At 35.4% G+C, this 19,190-nt stretch overlaps 2 protein-coding genes across 2 annotated transcripts; both read right to left on the bottom strand.

The window, feature by feature from the left end:
- Window positions 1-3,068: 3,068 nt before the first annotated feature.
- On the bottom strand, window positions 3,069-7,026 carry LOC120010128 (endo-1,3;1,4-beta-D-glucanase-like). Its single transcript, XM_038860832.1, has 7 exons — window positions 6,760-7,026; window positions 6,467-6,488; window positions 5,153-5,279; window positions 4,869-4,959; window positions 4,468-4,557; window positions 3,843-3,943; window positions 3,069-3,461 (listed from the first exon to the last, which is right to left on the bottom strand). Exons 1-7 carry the CDS (start codon window positions 6,905-6,907, stop codon window positions 3,321-3,323), a joined length of 720 nt encoding a protein of 239 aa, XP_038716760.1. The 5' UTR covers window positions 6,908-7,026; the 3' UTR covers window positions 3,069-3,320.
- Window positions 7,027-8,911: 1,885 nt separating this feature from the next.
- LOC120010243 lies at window positions 8,912-17,439 on the bottom strand. The gene is made up of 14 exons (XM_038860976.1): window positions 17,140-17,439; window positions 16,361-16,505; window positions 16,163-16,230; window positions 15,941-15,994; window positions 15,742-15,825; window positions 15,575-15,660; window positions 14,396-14,476; window positions 13,011-13,141; window positions 11,475-11,516; window positions 10,472-10,548; window positions 10,304-10,394; window positions 10,148-10,229; window positions 9,312-9,384; window positions 8,912-9,169 (listed from the first exon to the last, which is right to left on the bottom strand). Exons 1-14 carry the CDS (start codon window positions 17,226-17,228, stop codon window positions 9,001-9,003), a joined length of 1,272 nt encoding a protein of 423 aa, XP_038716904.1. The 5' UTR covers window positions 17,229-17,439; the 3' UTR covers window positions 8,912-9,000.
- Window positions 17,440-19,190: the final 1,751 nt, after the last annotated feature.

The following is a 19,190-nucleotide window of genomic DNA, read 5'->3' on the forward strand; positions in this document are numbered from 1 at the left end:
TTTTCCATCGTCTCCTATGCTCTGTATATTTTGATTTGTGTACCGTGTGTTCACTTTGAATGACTTTAGCCTACAATAAGCATGCTGAGCCAAAAAAAGTATGAACTTGATAGGTTACCAAGCTAATTCATTATTTTCGTTTGCTTGCTCCTATACATTGACATTTGTTTTCTGCTCGTATATACAAGTTATATATTTCTTACCCAACCCATTTGTTTTTGTGCTGAGTAATTCATGTATATTTTTTCCAATGTTTGCAGAATTCAATTGCTTAATTTGATTAATCAGTGTGCTTACAATAATCAGTATGGATCATCCTAGAATTTGGGTCGAAGATTTAAGATTATCCGGTTCCAATGAGGTAAATCATTGGTTTATAATATTTTATAATTTTTCAAAAAAAATAGTAACATAATTTTTATTATTTGCAGCATGATTTTCTTAGGAATGAAATACAACAAGAGAAAGAAGTTGATGTGATAGAAGAAAATGAAGAAGAATTTAATATCGACACAAAGATGAATTTCTCACTGAAATGGTATATTCGTATATGAATTTGATATAGGATTTGTGAATGCTAATCACTTCGTTCAATTGATATTGACAGATGGTTACCCGATGCCTTCTATTATGATTTAGTAATTTAGATACAAGTATGATAATGCAAATGAATGGGTCACTCCGTACAGAGGACAACTTGCAGCATACATTAGATGTACCCGCTAATCTACATTGATGAAATGTAATAAGTTTGCTTTAATTAATTGATGGGGGTGGGAAAATCAATAAGGGGGTGGGAAAACTAATTTCTTGAATGAGGGCAAATGCAATAAGAAACAATTTACTGGGCCAACATTTTTGTTGGCCCGGTCCCACCTCTATTACACAAAAAGTCAAGTCAAACACGTATTCTAATACAGCCACATCAGCAAAACACAAATTTCTATACACTTTTTCTTCCCACACACTTTCTCTTTCCACCCAACCCAACAACATTCCATTCCTCCATATTATCCACAACAAAACTACACCAAAACATTAAATATCAATACATCCACATCAGCAAAACACTTATCCCAATACAGCCACATAAACAAAACACATTTTACAATACAGCCACATCAGCAAAAGACAACATCTTTGTTGGTCCAATACCACTTCACCATTGCATTTGCCCTGAAAATCAAATGTCAAATCACAGCAATTCAAAAGAATTAAATATCAAATCTTATATAAAATAATAATAAAAAATTAAAATCAATGATTAGGGGGTGGGAATGTGGGATAACCAAATCAGGGGATGAGAATACCTTTTCTCTTTCAAAATTCAATTTAGTCAATGAAAGTTCAAATGTTGCGACTTAGTAATTAGAAGTTCGTATTTGTTCCAAACTGATTACTCAGGCAGAATTTGAGATTTTCGGTCAGCCAACCCGCTTACCTGACGAATTGACCATTAATTACAATTGTTGAAGATGATTCTGTGGACTGACATATGTCACATGGATAATCAATATTTTTCAAAAAAATAAAAAAAATCCATAGAAAACCCTAGTCATCCTCTCCCCCATAAAAATTCATGAGGTCATAGTTCTAGGGCCTGTTTGGGCAACAATTTTAACTAGCATTTATACTACTTTGTTTGCCAAACAACAATTTGTGGGCACATAATCCGAGAGTTTTTTCTAGAGCATTTTATACTACTTTGCCAATGTTACTCCTAACAAACATTTGTATAGCATTTGACTTTCATTCTCTTTTTTATCCTCATTAATGGCCGTTATTCCAATTTTACCCCTCATATTAAGGAATAGTTTTATTAAAATATTTTTCATTTAATAAATTAATTGTTATTAAAAATTTAATTAATTAATTTATAATTTATTGGTATCTTTAATTTATGTCTAATATACCCTTATTTGAGCTAAGTTACGAACTTGACTCTCACCTCCAGTTACTGTCTTGCTCGTACTGAATAAATAAATTAAATTGGTACAGTTACCATCTTGCTCGTCCTTCTCATTTAATAAATAAATACATTAATTAATTAAATTAAATTAAATTGATAATTGATTAATTATATTATTTAATTATTTGTATGTTTGGATACAGCGTATACAACTAAAATGTATAATACCCCTGCACGTAATTTATCACAATATGCTATACAACACAAATGTTAACAGTAAAAGTTCAACCAAATACCTACCCGGTATTCAAGCTGCATATCTACTACTTAAATTGTCCAGCATTTTTGCTACCACCATTTTTGCTGGTATATCGGCTATTTTACAAATGCTCTACCAAATTAGCCTAGAATCTCCATATGAAATATCGATTAATTATGATCACAGATATAGGGACGAATTGGGATTATTTTTATTTGAGATTGTTTAGAAGAAAAAAAATACAATGCAACCGTCCCAATATTGTAATCCATTTAAATCCCAATCCAATTACGCGACATGTGAGATACCAATTGACTATAAACATATAGAATCTCCATATGAGACAAAATAGTCAACGATTATCATCTTATGTTACAAAATAGTCAGTCGCATAGATTTAACACAGTTTCGATCAAGAGTCCCACTGATGTGGAGTGTATTCCAATGAAGGCTAGAACCATACAAATGTAATCCTCCAATATTGTCCACATACAAACTCATACGTGTTTGTTTGTTGTTTTTGTAGGGTCACTCTTCCAACATATTCGAGTGGTGTCTAGAGACCATGAAACAGTCACCACACAGACAAACAACAATGAACAAGCCAACCCTCATGTGTTACTTCCAATCTTACAACTAATAGAATCAACAATTTTCTACATGGGAAGAACTTTCAACAGATAACCTGGCATCTATCTATCAACAGTTACAAAGATGTACATGTCCAAAACACACAGTTACTTAATTTGTTGGGAACTCTTTCTTTGCTAATCGAGAACAACTCAGCAAACCAATCTTTTAGACAACCCACTAAGTTCACACTCGGGTTGCACTAGGCACGCGCAAACCCGTCCGACATATTAGTCGGGTCAAATATGATAACCTGTAGAAATGCAGACAAAACAACCAAACCAACCATGGAGGAGCACATATTAGTCCCAGACTTATTTTCACAAGTATTATTATTGCACACAGAAGGATACTGAGAACAGCCCAGCTCTATCTATCAATGTCGAATCAAGCATACACTGAATACAATAGAAGAATAGGTGTTTCCTAAACATTTAACTCACATCATACACGAATTATTCTTCCGACTGTTCCAGACCTCATAGGGAATCCATGTAAGAGTGGTATCGCCTCGTTAGTTCCTCATTTAACATATTTGCTGACCCAATGCAGCATGTTTTGATGTGCCTCCTCTGCAGCACTCACAACTGCTGGATCATCGACATCGTATCTCACGGTCCAGCCATGTGAAACGTTGGGAAATACCTTGACAAAGCTCTCAACCTGTAATAAGAACAAATATCATCATCTCTGTCCCCAAACTAATATTGAAATAATTAATAAATATGGTTACTAGTTATGGCAAACAACTATACAATGCAAGTCATCATCGAGCCCTTATCCTAAAACAATTTAGAGTCTCCTATATGAATCCATAGGAGAAGTTACATAATGATAATAAGAATGATAGTTCTAGCATATAATAGCGCTTTCTGTTATTCATACCAGCCGCCAAACAATTTGGGATGATGATAATGATGATCGTCATTATCATCATGTTTCGGCTTTACTAATTAGTAATTACTGATAACCCAGAAATAACTTGCACATCAAAGCACTATAACTAAAAAAAGGGGGGGAGGGGTGGTTGCGAATGTTCCTTACCTCATTTTTGGCAGCTAAAACCTCTTCAAATTGTTTCAAGAGAGCCGGTGGAGAGAACTTGTCATGCTCAGCTCCAAGTATAGCAATGGGAACCTCAACACCTGAAAGTTAATCCAAATCAAGTCAACTGAACAAAGGAGGATGGTTACCTCCCTCATCCTTGACCAACAGAAAACCTTGCATATTAATACATAGTGGCACACACAATTTCGACTTAGATATTTACTGAAAGACTATGTAAAACTGCAAAATCATAATTTGAAACGATCATATTAGAACAACAAGGCATTTAGGAAAAGCCTCTACAGGTCAAAAAAAAAGTTACTGATATACTTCGCAAAAAAAGCCCTTAAAGGCTTAAACCCACCACAAAAAAACAGGAAAAAAGAAACACAATGAAGTCGGTGCTTCTTTGAATATTAGGATGAGATGGAAGCATAAAAAAAAAAGCGCAAACCAGTGAGCTGCTTGTATAGCGAAGGAAAATTAATGCAATAAATTTTCACTAATTCTCATATAGGTGCATGTAGCCTACTCCAACATTTTTTGCCATAAAGCCCGTGATGATGAAGAAACAAGTGTGCCACTGAACGTAATATAGTTCGGAATGGTATAGAGTTCATACCCTTGATAACATCTACAGTAACCATTGAAGGATGTAACATCAATGCAGCTTGGATAAACTGAGGCTTCGCCAATTCAACCACTACCTTGGCTGAAAGAAACCAAATAAAATCGCATTAGCCAACTCAGCATGGCTAAATGGGTGCAAGTAAAGATACATAAATTGGAAATATGACTGGCTGAAACTAATTTGTGTTGTGCAAAAATCATCCAAAATAAGCATGTGTAATGATAATGGAGCTATTAAATGTTGGGGAATAAAATCATCAAGATATATCGAGTCTTGATTCATCACAATTCCACGCTGGGAGCCCAGATAGATGTAAACACCCAAAAATTATGTATTGGAGCTACTAGAAGTCTAGAACAAAAGTAGAAATAACAGTAAAAGGTACATCTCACCTCCCCAACAAAAGCCTGCTGCCCCAATGGCAGACACACCCTTACTCTTTAAAGCTTCAACTACTAGCTTTGTATCTTCTACCCCTTTGTCCTGTAATAAAAGTGGCATGAGCGGGCATCAATGTATGAAAAGTAACTGTACGTGACAATATATAAATCATGGCTCTATATATAGCAAGTAATACAAACACAGGCCCTCTAAAGCAAATCCGAACACAAAAATGCTTCCAGTAAAATCAAATATATAAACAGTTTCAGTTGTGTATCACAAGTCGAGAATGAACCGGTCCATGGTCTTTTATCCAAACTTGTACGGGCCTCTCAGGGATGTCAGCCACGTAGGGATCCCCATAAAAGAAGTCTGGAACCACCACATAGAATCCAGCTGCTGCAATCTTGTCCGCAAGCTTCCTTTTACAGCAGAGAACAATATATATATATATATATAGTGAACAAGATATTAGCAAACTATTTGTCACAATTAAGTTATCATAGCAAACTATATTAAAGTTTCTCTAAACCAAAATAACAAAATTCTGGAGGAATGCAAATCTGCAACTCAGCAGTCAGCATCCTGAAAATAATGCTTCATGATAAATGTATTAACATTATTTACATCACAGGATAACTCACAGCAAATCAAATGAAGGAAGAAATAAAATATACAACACAAGCTTGAGAAATCAAAATCGACTTCCCCTCTATACTATATGTACTACTGTAATGTTGGACACCCCAATAGTTTATCATAAATAGCTAGTGGTTTTACAAGCAGTCTGTGTAACGACTCACCACTAACTCTATCTTTTTGACATAACGACCGTTTCAAAATGCAACACTTAAGGCTTCATATTCTTTTTTATCCTCTTAACTCTTTTCCAAAGGCAAATACAAATAGTTCATATATAATTTAAGGCTGAAGTAAATGAACAGCAACGAGTGCTACTGCTAGCTCTCAGCACAACATATCTAATTACGCAGAAGAATAGAGCTTTATTAGTCCATAATAGTCAGATGCGGTTCAGAAAAGCCTAAAAGCTGACCCATATTTACCAACTTGAAGATCAATGAACGACCCACTTCGATCTAAAGTGTGTGCAGAAATCTAAATCTTTATAAAAATTAAAGACAATAAATTTGGAAGGAACTAAGACCAAAACAGTTAAGAAATCGAAGTAGCGCATAAATAAAGCCAACTTTAGCAACAGCCTGGTACATCACATTGCCACCTTTTGGTTTTGTATTACTGGGGTAACAAAGTGAATATCAGAATATCTCAATAAGTAACAAATGAACAGATAAAGTAACAAGGATAAACAAATCAGAATACTTTTGTGGAACTTCCACAATCATAAATTCCTAATACCTGTCATCAATTAGAGATTTAAAGGTAGTAACCAAATTTTTTGAAAGGAAAAAAAAACCACGACTTCTCAGCTACAGTTCCAAAATAAAATGTTAGGCCAAACCACCACACCGGATTGAAACAAGGTAGGCTGTTGGGTATGCGAAAAAACAAACATGTAAAGCAAATCATTGTACCAAAATAACAAAAACCACCAATTGACTGAAGAAAATCGGAAAGAGAATAACCATACCTTAACTTTGGAGCTTCATATCCTATAGTAAGATGAAAGGGGAAAAAAATTAGAAAGATATCTTGATAATAGTTACATAAAAAGTCAAGATCTACCAAACGCACCCCAAAATTATCAGCAATATTTCATAAAAATTTTCAGTTAAACAAAGATACTCTTAGGGATGTCTGTCTGTAATTGAAGGAAAAAGAAGTATTTTACAAACTGCCGATAAACCCAAGTGAGTAATCAATCTTGAAGAAAAGAGAATCACAGAGACAAAGATGAAGAACGAGAAATGGAAAGGCTTTTACCAAAAACATCGGAGATAAGAAGAACCGCGCGGTTGGAGTCAGCAGGACCAGTGAGATAGGTGTCTAGGCCTCCAAGCTTCTCGACGTGACCTGATCCACTGCTTGGGTTCAGTGCTGGTGGGTTTGTACAGCATTCCGGTCCAGACATTCTTCGCTCTCTTAGTCGGAAAACCAAAACACACACTACACTTTCTCAAAATCGGCAGATCTCCTTCCTATACGGATGCATTTGATAGATAATTGTGACAGTAATATATGTATCATCCATAATAAATGATAACAGATATAGTGGTTGAAATATTGATTGGTGTTTGATTGTATTTTTATTGAAGTTATATATATGTTAAAATTGTTATGTAAATTAAGTGTTTTAATGGGTTTGAGGGAAAGGAGTGGTTTGAACTAGTTTAAGGTTTTTTAAGAGGGAAATTATATAAAAAGACGTGAAAGTATATCATTGTCTTTTTATGTGGTAAAAGGGTCATATTATTAATTATTTGAGAGGAGAGGTTACATTTAAAAATATCTTATTTACAGGGTCATTTTTTTTAAAAAAACTCTTTCTTAAAATGGGCAAATCTTCATATGGGTGCGTTTGGTAGATAATTTTGATAATAACATATATATTGTAGATAAAAAATTGGAACAGATATGGTGGTTGAAATATTGATAGGTGTTTAGTTATATTTTTATTGATAGCAGCTATGTTATATGTATTAAAATTGTTGTGTAAATGGCGTGTAGGGATAATATGCATTTAAATTGTAACATATGTAAATAAATAGAAAAATAAATAACAAATATTTTCAAAAATTAAGATAAATAATTTTCAAAATAAAAATTAAAAAATATATATCGTGTATGGTTTCAGAAGACTCTTTTGACTTATCAAATTGGGCTTCTATACATTATGGCATAAACTGATAAACCACAACAAATAAATGAAAAATAAATACTCCCTCCGTCCCATTTTAATTGTCCCCTATTCTTGGGATGTCTCAAAATGCATTGCCCATTTCAATTAATTAAAATTAATTTCATCCATTTTTCCTATCTTATCCTTATTTACCCTTAAATTGAAAAGCTAGAGGAGCTCAACAGTCAACTCAATAAATGAGGGTATAAATGTCAAATTGAAGGGGAGTAATGCAATTTCTTAAACTGTGTGTAAAATTGAAGGGGACAATTAAAATAGGAAGGAGAGAGTATTTTTAAAGGAAATAAAAATAACAATACAAGAAAAGCGAAGAGGAGGAAGTGATAGGCTGTGAAAGAGAGAGGTAACCGCGACACCATCCACGATTGGTTGGGGGAGGAAAAGAGAGAGGTGAAGAAGATGAGTATTTTCGTCAGTCTATTTAAAATCAATGATATATTTAGAAAATGGTGTCCAAATGTCTCAAAATTGTCCAAAATTATCCAATTTGAAAAATGACAGTATTAATATATGGTTAACAGATTGTCTCGGTTTTCGAGACATAAAATTGTTGTTTGGTGAGTGTAAAGTATTTATCGTTAAACAACAATAAATTGTTGTTCAAAATGGTCCACCAAACGGGGCATTAGTACGCTATCTCATGGAAGTAAAGTCAAATAGATTTCATGGAACCAAGGTCTTTCTTGCTCTATCAATTTGCTTTTTCTTGACTTTCTCGGTAACCAATCAGACTCTAATAACAAGTTTTTTGTTTTCTGTTTTTACATTATCCTTAAAGAAAAAAATGTTGATAGGATTGTTCTAACATGAATGTGATTATTTTCAGAGCATTCGTGCATGAAGGTTACGTTACAATCTTACAAATCTACAATGCGATCATTTGATCTAGATGATTTGGCATTTTCAGTTCTTTTTATTTTATTTTATTTATTTTAAACTAATTGTTTATAAATTGGTCCACATCAACAGTAAAATAATTTTATTAATTCTAAAATCTGTCAACTAATCTGGTCATTTGAAATAAATTCGACCTTTCAACTATTAAGCTGCAACGTTTGAACTTTCGATCACTAAATTGAATTTTGAAAAATATTTGAGTGATGAAAAATGCACGCACCCCTAACAACTATGGTCAAAAACAAGTCCGGGAAAAAACGCCAAAATAGCCGTTTGGTTTAAGCGAAATTATTTTCATGGCTATTAGCTCCCAACTCATGAAAGAACATGCACCTCCTTATCAAATCAAATATAAATTTGGTTCTGAATCCTATTAACGAAGTAGAACAAAAAAGGAGAATCAGAATTTACAAAATCTTGGCCAAGGGTCTCAATTCCTTAGGTAAGCCATCAAAATTTCCAGCATTTACATCTGATTGCAACATGGGTCTCTTCCCAATTTTCCAGAGAATGCCCTCTGCTAAATGCTCCTTGCTCGGTGTCAGCATCACAAAATTTGGATCAGCTCTTTGATAGCTGAAAATCATGAGGATAAAAAATAAAAAAAAAAACTCAGTAAAGAATATATATCATTACTCTCTGGTAACCTTTATATGAAAATGCTATATTTTATTAGACAATTGACAAAAGGAAAAGAAGAAGAAGAAGAACAAAGAACCTGGCTTGTCTAAGGTTTTCAACACGAATGCCAAATCCATACGCAGTCTTTCCAACTGTTCGATCTCTTGTAGCTGCAATCAATGGGATCAATCACGATAATTGAATGAATTCCAAGACGTATATCAAAAACTAAATGATGCATATGCAATACATAAAAACCAAGAGGAATGGCAGGATCACATCTATGCCTTTAAGCTGTATTCTTAGCCGATCTGGGAACAGCGCTGGAAAGGTGTTTATAATGTCCTTGGTCCAAGAATACTTTACAGCAACTTCTCAACGGCATTTGCCATTCATATTATGCAACAAAAAAAAAAACCCAGAATCTAATATCCATATTTACATGCCAACATATTATCAGAACACGTCGTCTTTACAGAAATGAATCCAAAAGTCATTTTCCTTGCTGTTCTAGTGAAGTTACAAGGGCATAAAATAAAAATTGGAAATTCTTAAATGTACTTTTTAATAGCATTTAACCTTGGCCTCTAATCTTAAACTCCCATTCATTATCTCAAACCATCACTCGGAACATTCTCATATTCATAAGCTCCGACTCAAATTATTGAATCCGATTTTCTGACCATATGCTAGTTTGGACTTCTGAGAGCAGACAAACTCTAGTCATGGCTGCACCAACTACCAGTGCATTCAGCCAATGTCGGCAATCATTTCAGTAGCAAGTAAAATAGGTAATACCCAAAAAGAAAAGTAAAATAGTTAATCAATGCAGTCCCATAATTACTTAACAATTGGCTAAACACTTCTCGCAGCATGTTGGGGATTATAAAGAAAAAAGTTGTTGCCGACTCATGAAAAAATCAACCAAGTCACCTGAAATATTGAAAGTGAAAGAAGGTTTCCACCATGACTTGAATGCCAATGCTACTGTTGAGCTGAGAGGTCCTATCTTCCCCTGCAAAGACAATGGAATTTCCGGAGTAATGACATTGGATACTACAAGTTAATACACCACATGTTAGGTATTACCTTTAGTAAAAAGTTTTTATTGGCTTGCCAGGATGCAGCTACTTGAAAACTGGAATCCGGGATATCCTTTGATGTTTTCACATCATCGACCCTTAGAAAAACATTATCATGTTCATATGAGACATCACCATAACAGATAGGAAATTTAATTTTGTAGTTTAGAATTACCTTGTCTGTAACTCAAAGCCAAAGTCTATATAATTTGTAATTCCAACAATTTCATTTTCTTCAAGGGGGTTCTTCACCTTTTCAGTTGAAGCAGTTCAAGGCTTTCATGAGCACTTTCAGAGAAAAAAAACACGGCAAGAAAATAACAACGAAAAGAAAAATAAAATAAAATCAATCATTAATAAATTCAGATCACTTTCTGATAGCATGGGATCAAAATAACCTTACTACAAAATCAAAGATGCTTCCCCTAAACAAATGGCTCATTATAATTTCAGTATAATGTTATATAAACAGATTGCTTTTCTTCAAAAGCTCTCTATTAATTTGTAGATCATTCTAAAGAGTGGTTGGAAAATTTTAACCATATGATAGGTAGATGCAAAGAGGTGAATTTTGAAACTAGGCCTTAATTCAAAGCGATGTGAAGATGAAATTTTCATTTCAATATTGATTGAACCACTCAGCAGCACATTGACATCAACATGCAAATTGCAGAAGAGATCCAAGGGATTCTCAATCCCAGATAAAAGATAGAGCCTAGCTTATGCATTACAAACATTGTCAACAAAATCTTCTCCATGGATGATAAAAGTCGGTGAAAGGGCATTATGGCATCAAGATACAAAATCTATATTTTCAATTTTATCAGTACATAGTACATTCATATTATCCCGAATTTAACAGGTGAATATAACTATATGTTGCCACCACAACAGAAATTGAAATTTGAATGTCATTTGCCAGATATTTTACCTTCACATGGGAAATAGAACAGAAGAGGAAAGGAGATTGACAAGAAAATTTTGTAAGCAAATACACAGAAGAGATTGTACGCTAGATGCTACACGACAAACTATGCACTATAGTCTATAGCATTGCCAAATGACGCAGCAACCATCAAGAATCCATATGGCTCAATTATAAAATATATTTGCAGGCTTCTAAATGCAGTACATCATGATACTTTTAAGAATCAATATGAACAACCAGAGGAGCATACCCGTCTCTGAACGACCACATGTTGATAAAATGAGGCAATGAACTGCAGTTCAAAAATAACTTCTGAGAATTCAGGGCAGTGCATGTAATATTATCATTATTCATTAGCATAATGCATAATAAGCATGCAAAGATAAACTTAAATGGCAAGAAATTCAGAAAGTGCAGCGGAAATTCCACTTCAATACGCAGAACAATCTAAAAGAAAAGAGATTATAATACGGTATGAATTTAAAATGTGTCCATCCACGGAACATCGACTTCCTTAAGATCCCACTTTATGCTACTATAACGCAAACTTCGTTTTCATGTGTACCTTGATCCAACAAGATGTACTTCACATAAAGGAAAAGCGCAAAGCCCAAAGCAACTGAGTACAATCAAGGCAACAGAACCTGAAGTAAAATTGACTCTGGTTCTTTTGTTTGTACACGACTCATCATATTTATCCACAACAACTTTCTAGAGAACGCTACAATCTTATACCAACATGCCATTTGTTATATATTTAGAGCGGCCTTAAAGACTCCATATAAACAAGAACCATAAGGTTCCAGCCTATCAATTGCCTCAGAAGCTCACATAAAAAATCTAGAAGATCGATAAATTATGTATAATAATCGTAATTGTAGACCTTTGAACTTGAACCAAAGCAAGGTTCGAGTCTCCTCTCACGCTAATAATAATAATATTAAAAAATGACTTATCAAAAAAGAATCGCAATTGTAGATATAAAAAAAAAAACAAATTTAGCAAAATCCAGTGAAGTCTTTCAAGTTTCAAACCATATAAGAAGCTCTGTGTAACATTTACTAAAAGATCTAAAAAAATAAAGAAAAAAAAAGTTTATTCTTTCTCATATATATCTTCCAATAGAGTTTTGTATCTTAGCTGATAAAAGGGAAACATAGGCCAAAAAAAAGTGATCTCCTTTTCCATTTTTTATTTCAGAATAAAAGAGAGTCAACAGAGATTTTTGCCTACGTGATGTTAGGATCAATCTATCCAGATTCAAGTGTTGATAAAAAATAGAAGGCTTAAATCAACTCTCAGATTCAGGTAGGTAGTTACCATTCTGGCCCAAGAAGGCAGGAACCTACCTTTTGCTTGCACGTGAAAGATGACAAAAAGCAGCCATTGCAAACTTTGCACAACAAAGGGAGGGAACTTGAAACATCCCCAATTCAAGTAATCCTTGACAGGATTTATATTGTAGAGTTCCATTTTAAATAGAGACAAACACAACTTGGATAAAAGGGCAAAACACTGAAGATAAGGACCAAAAACCTCAACTTTGCCTCTTTCCTGTTCCTAGTTCTGGTAGAATGCTTTTAAGTTTCTAGAAATTAAAACAACCCGTGCTAATGGGGAATAGAGGACAATGGAACAATCTCCCAGAAAGTTTCTCTAGATCTATTCATTACACTAAGGCAGAACAACAATTATCCTTTCTCTGTTTCTCATAGCTATGTAATAGTATAGTTATTCTTAGAGATAAAAGAATATCTACAACTAAATTAATCAAGCAAAGAAATACCTGAGAACTTTTGGCAAGTTCAAGACCAAAGTTGAAAGAAGGACTCAAGGGGCTTCCTGATCCAACTCCATAGCCAATTGCACAACTCCAATTCATCAAGTTTTTATATTTTTCACCATCTTTGCTTGCATCTGGCATTGTAAAATCAACCAACAAAAAATTAGTTTATCAGTACTCATTAGGGGGGCTTTGATAAATTATCACAAATAAAAGCAGCACTCTCTCACATATGACCGTCAGCAGAAAAAAAATTTTGGAGTGTAACGCTTTAATTTACAGCATGAAATTTACTTTAGTTTTGTCAACTTGAGATATAAGGAGTCATTCTCTGTCCCTTTACAAAGGTTAGAGTCACTATTACAGTAGAACCAGAACCTAAGGTAAGCCGGTTAAAATCAAGAGACAGTCTGCCCAAAACTGATTTCATTTCTCAACCGGTTAGAACTGATCATTCTCTAAAGTAACCAGAATCCATTCAATAAGTATATACATTTTATTAAGAACGGAAGGAATAACCTGGGCAATTAAAAGTTGGATTTATTGGCATCCTCTAAGGAAGTCCGCTTAGTGACCTAGCCCATACTCAATCCCAGAGAAATTCGCTGAACTTTATCAAACTTTATGAACATGGAGCCAAATGAGAAATTCGTCGGATCGTCCCATACTTTCCATGTGGTGGATCCGCACTAGTTTCTCATGGATTAATGTAGCCAACCCCAAGATTGCTTGGGATAAAGGTATTGGGGATGATGAGAAGGATTCCTTTACACTTGAACTCTGTAAACTTCATTGCACCAACGTTGTAAATTACGTACTAGATAACACTTCTCAACCTCTTCTTTTCATTTTCACTTTACTTGTACGCAACCAGATTGCCTAGATGTAGCAGGTACCCTCCATGAACATTTTTTCCATGCCACACAAATTTCAGTTTAATCTAAACTTCAACACTAATTTTCTCCTTTAGAACCCAACATCTGACTTCATGCACCTCAGACGTCCTGCTTTTGCCCCCTCTTGTCATGTTTCTCTTTTTTCTCTTCGCTTTAGATATATAACACAAAATAATGGCGAACAACCACACGGATAAAGTTGACTTAGAACAAACATAAAAGTTGTACTGAAACATATGCAAGGTGGAGAAACGCACCAGAGGTAAACTTCATTGGAATTGCATCTATAGCATTACTTATGAAAAAAATATTTCAAGTACATAAATCTCAGGAAAAAAAAAACAAAGAAAAAAAAACCAGAGATCAATTCAAGAAGAAAGGAACTTTTCAAGATCATAGAATGATTTAGCAATGGAGTATAAAAATTTCATGAACTGAGCTTGGAATTCAGCAGGGAAAAATAAAAAGGAAAATCCATCACATAAGGCTTACATTGCGGCTCATATTGCACTCCAACCGTCAGAGATCCCATCTTGCTCACCAGCCATGCACTCTTTGGTAATTCATCTTTCACTGCAATGTTATTTCAGATCCAGAAGTTTTCACCACACAATTTACATTTTCTGTTGCAAGTAAATAAACATTCCTCATATAATCTACATTGTTTGTCAAGCAAACTCATGTACGAAACTCATATCCTACTTAATGCATTTTACACAATGGCAGATCGTTCTTTTTTTCTTTCAGTCAGGTTGAGAGGTTGCAAAGTAGGCAAGTACCTTCTTAGCATAAATACATATCTCTTGTAAGAAGGAAGACTTACTCTGACACTGTCACATCTTCTCATTTACCAGATATCTCTATTCCCAATGCGTGCATTGGTAGTTATGATCTTGAAAAATATTTAAAGTTGCTTCTTTTGAAAGTGAATTTCAAAGATAAATTAAGACCCATACGTAGTGGGAGTTATGGAAGTCATTCAACAGAACAAGGATGAGAGCGGTATCATCTTGCTTCAATTAGACTGGGTAATAGATGGAAGAACAGCGAAGTAATGGCATGACAAGTGGATAGGGATTGCCTCCTTGAACTTTCTTCAATGAATATCTTTGAAATGGCTAGAAACCAAAATCACTTTATCAGGGAAGATGTTAAATAGGGCTTTTAGTTGGAACAATGTGTTTACCAGAGCATTGTGGGTTAGGAGACTGCAATGCTCATGAACTTTTTCGTAATCAAGTCATGAGTAGAATTTTCAAGTTTAAATCTCAACATAAGATTCTCAAAGGAAATACCATAGGGATGGCGACCAGAATAAAACTTTGCCAAACTTTTGTTCATGCTTTTGTATGTATCGAGGAACCCTAGGTGTCATCTACAACCTTCTTAAATAAATAAAACGAGAAGTTTTATAGTTGCAAACAAGAAGATAATATGTCAAAATATTCAAAGGCGGAAAACAAGGAAAGAAAATGAGATAAAAGAAATGCCAAAATTTACTCAGTGGTCACCGGTCACTTCAGATATGTGAATATCTCGGAGTAGCAATATTCCTTGAAGACCGAAAAAATGGTGATGACGTAACTACAAAAATCCTATTTCTTACAAACATGACCATTAACAAAACACAAAGAATAAAAAGAAAGTTATAAAAGTGTTTTGATAACATACAAGCAAAAGGTAAAATCGTGGCTCCTACGGAAAAATTTCCAGAGCCATATCTCAGTCCCATTATACCATAGTCCTCAGAAGATACTCTGCATCATCAGTTAGTTTTTAAGCATGAAGTGCACCGGCTCGCTCAAATACACATTAATGGTTTTAATAAAAGTTATTACCTTTTCTTCATTAGAACTGGAAGAATACCAAAAGTTCCAACTCCAAATCTTGGAGAGTATGCACAAGACCTCATCTGTAAAATCCTGAAGTGATAGCGAGCAACATAAAATTTATAGGAAATGGTCCATCAGAAGAAAACCAGAAAAGCAAACAGACAATCGGGAAGACAAAAATTGACACGAAGGAAAAGTTTCTTACGGATCAGAAGTCGATACGAAAAGGTCCATGAAAGTATGAGGATCATCAATGTCACTGCCCATACAATGAAGCATCAAACATAGTCCAACAACTCCATTTTGGGTGTGGGTGTGGGTGTGGGTGTGGGTGTGTGTGCATACCCATTTAACAAAGCAACGCAACCAATTAAAAGGATGGGGAAAGGAAAAGGAAAATGAAAATTATCTTTCAAAGTTTCAATACCTTTGCCAGCGAAACAATGCATTTCCTGCAATTTTTTCCTCGGGCTTATGATCAAGTGGGCCTGAGACCTATTCATGTTAAGGGGAAAGATGTTGCTTCTTGCTCCAATTTCTCAATTCTCATTTTTCAACAAAGTGATAACATATATATATATATTATCAAAGAAGTAAAGAAGACAATCAAACATCTGATGGATACTGTTGCAATTAAATCAACATGAGGATCATCAATCGGTTTCAACATAATTCTTGTGCTAAAATGTTTTGCTTCTTCAAAATAATCCTCAAAGAGGCATTTTAAAGCAAGCTTCCCAAATAGCAGGTTATATGATGAATCCAACATCCTGCATCAGCACATTGCGTCAATAAGGATATATTTCCAACTTCCTTAAAATATATGAAGAAAAGAACAAAGCTCTTTGACTGAATATGGAACACTAAGTTGCGAAGCAAACCAATAAAGAAGCCATTGTTAAGGTCAATTTCCTTCAGTCGAGGGTTTTGTTTTGGTTTTTGGTTGGTTCCAAGAGATGGGCTACGCAATGGCAAGGAGCCGTGCCTCAGCCCCTCTAAATCCCACAGTAATGGGTTATGACTGGAATCCTTCCCTAATCAGATTAAGGAATGACAGTGACAATTTAGTTGCAGGCTTAAATTAAACATTGTGAATTGTAAGCCGTAGAATCTGTTCCATACTCTCTGGCTCATTCAACACACTTTAACGTACTGAAGAAACCAAGATCATATCCATTAATCTAAATGGGCTACAGTACGCCCAAATGTCCCAGTCATACAGACACTGGACAGACCAACAAAAAATACTGCTCTCTTAAAGCATTAGGTATTCAAAAAAATGTACTAAAGAAGAGGAGAAAAGCCAAGCCAAGCTAAAGCCATCAACGGAAGGGATACAACAACTGAGAAACAAATGCCATAGAAAGAGCAACCGAGGAAACCGAAAGTTTGATGAATTCGAACCTGGTGCGAGCAGCGAGAGGAGGGAAATCAAAGAGGGGTGGAACCAGCACCATTGGCGGCGGTGGCTCCTTGTTCATCCAGTTACCCATACTTGCTCTCTTTCACGTCCTCACAGTGAAACTGCTACTTCTCTAGGGTTTCTTATCAAAATGATCGTTTACATAGAAACTGAATATAATAAGAAAGAAGGGGAGAAGACGACGGTGATTGTTGCAGGAACCGAAAGTTCTGAATCCTCGCCCGCGCATCTCTCTGACGGTTTCAACTTTCAACACCCCAGCCTCCGACCGACGTGGCACCGCTAAGGAATTTACAGTGGAAAAAACAATATTATTATTTTCAAAATTACAAATAAACAAATAACAAGAGAGCTGGACCTACATAGAGCAAAGCCCAAAGTCAAGGGTCCAAAGGTACACTCTTACAAGACCCATGGCCCAAAGGCTGAGCCGATTATCCATTTACAGGATCCATTAAAATCCAACATACCCATAATACAAGTCTATGCCCATGAAAGAATGCAAGCCCACAAAAGGCCCTAATAAGCAGCCAGAGCGAGGCACCACGTCGAGCTGCAGCGAACTTCGGCCAGTTGCGGCAACCCGGTAGCCCCGCCGCTACGACAGTCACCTCTATCGGCCACGAATCTATAAGCCAGACATTCGTTCAAAACAATTAAAAACAAAAACACTCACGATTACAATAAGCCATCGTTCTTTGAACCAGAACCACCAACCCATACAGAAGGAATTAATGGTTAAGCTCAGACTCTGGTAGTGGTGGATATTGGTCCCGTCTGTCCTTGAAGCCACATACATATCAAAGTCATTCCGTCATTGCTCGCTCGCTCGAAGCTACATTGTCAATTGTTCAAGCGCATGCTTTTAATCACAAACAAGTCGCGTAAAGGAATTTTCACTCAAAGGTGTGATTATTCTGCTACTGGCTCGGTAATTCCCTTATTAAAAAACCAAACCGAACACTTCAAAAAGAAAATCAATATTTATTCAGGGACGTGGATGTAAAACTCACAAACATTTTTTTAAAAAAAGTTTCACAAAAAAAACCGTTAAAAATAAAAATATTTTGGTTGAGTTTATTTTTTCAAAGGAGACAGAACCATCATGTAACCAATACTCATGCAGTCACGCATTATTACAATGGTTCAACTACAACGCAAATATACTCTCTTGTTTTAGATGGATAAGCGGGAGTCAGCTTGAATTTGGTTACTTTCATGGTCAAAAATCGGCATAGCCCATTTTGGTAGTCAACTTTGTAGGGGTAAATTACTACAATCGTTGAAAGGTCAACTTTTATCTTTGTGGGGTCCGTCTGTACTTTTAGATCCTGCAAACGTCATAACAAAAGCGACCGTGAGAGCTCCTTGACCGGTTTGGGGGGTGCGGTCGTAGAGGTTCCGACGATCAAGTTAGTGTTTATCGATGGTGGAAGACCGGTGATGGTCTATGTGTTTTGCCTGAATATATTTGGTGAGGGTTAGTAGTATTTTGGTTTCTAGCTTGTGATATTCATGGAATCGATCCCTTCTCCTAGATTGGAGAAAAGTATTTATATGAGAATCATGATTGGCCACGGGAATTGTGCTTCCCACTTGGGCCTTATTGGATAGGATGATACTATGTATGAGTATGAAAGTCAAGTATCTCGGTTGTGTCAGAGTTGACAGACGAAAAGTAAGATAAGGATGTACAAACATATGAAATGACTGTGACAGGTATCGATTGGAGTATGAGCAATATTGTGGACGGCAATTAATGAATAGATATTTACACGAAAGAATGTCATACCTAGGGATATGTGCCTGTCACATCCACGAATGTCGATCGTAACCTGAATTGGTTGAAACTCCTTTACAGGAGAATTAGTTCATGAGTTGGCGCTCGCATGTACCAACGCCCTCGCTATGGTGACGCCATTATGCAGGCGTCAATACAGTAAGATACTTTGAAACCTAGTTCCTGTTTAGGAAAGAGTTACTGTGAACATAATAAAGTAAGTAACCCAAAAGACACCAACCACAAGTGTCA

This window comes from Tripterygium wilfordii, chromosome 12, assembly GCF_013401445.1.
Source record: "Tripterygium wilfordii isolate XIE 37 chromosome 12, ASM1340144v1, whole genome shotgun sequence".
In the NCBI taxonomy this organism is placed as follows: domain Eukaryota; kingdom Viridiplantae; phylum Streptophyta; class Magnoliopsida; order Celastrales; family Celastraceae; genus Tripterygium; species Tripterygium wilfordii.

What these genes read in the sequence shown, in the direction of transcription:
- LOC120010128 (XM_038860832.1), bottom strand. Translation starts at nt 6,907, where the DNA reads ATGTCTGGACCGGAATGCTGTACAAACCCACCAGCACTGAACCCAAGC. An exon ending in TATGAAGCTCCAAAGTTAAG is followed by an intron (nt 5,280 to 6,466) that starts GTATGGTTATTC and finishes CTGCTGTAAAAG; the next exon opens with GAAGCTTGCGGACAAGATTG. An exon ending in TACTGTAGATGTTATCAAGG is followed by an intron (nt 3,944 to 4,467) that starts GTATGAACTCTA and finishes ATTAACTTTCAG; the next exon opens with GTGTTGAGGTTCCCATTGCT.
- LOC120010243 (XM_038860976.1), bottom strand. Translation starts at nt 17,228, where the DNA reads ATGGGTAACTGGATGAACAAGGAGCCACCGCCGCCAATGGTGCTGGTT. An exon ending in CCAGTTCTAATGAAGAAAAG is followed by an intron (nt 15,661 to 15,741) that starts GTAATAACTTTT and finishes CTGATGATGCAG; the next exon opens with AGTATCTTCTGAGGACTATG. An exon ending in ATAAAAACTTTTTACTAAAG is followed by an intron (nt 10,230 to 10,303) that starts GTAATACCTAAC and finishes TTGTCTTTGCAG; the next exon opens with GGGAAGATAGGACCTCTCAG.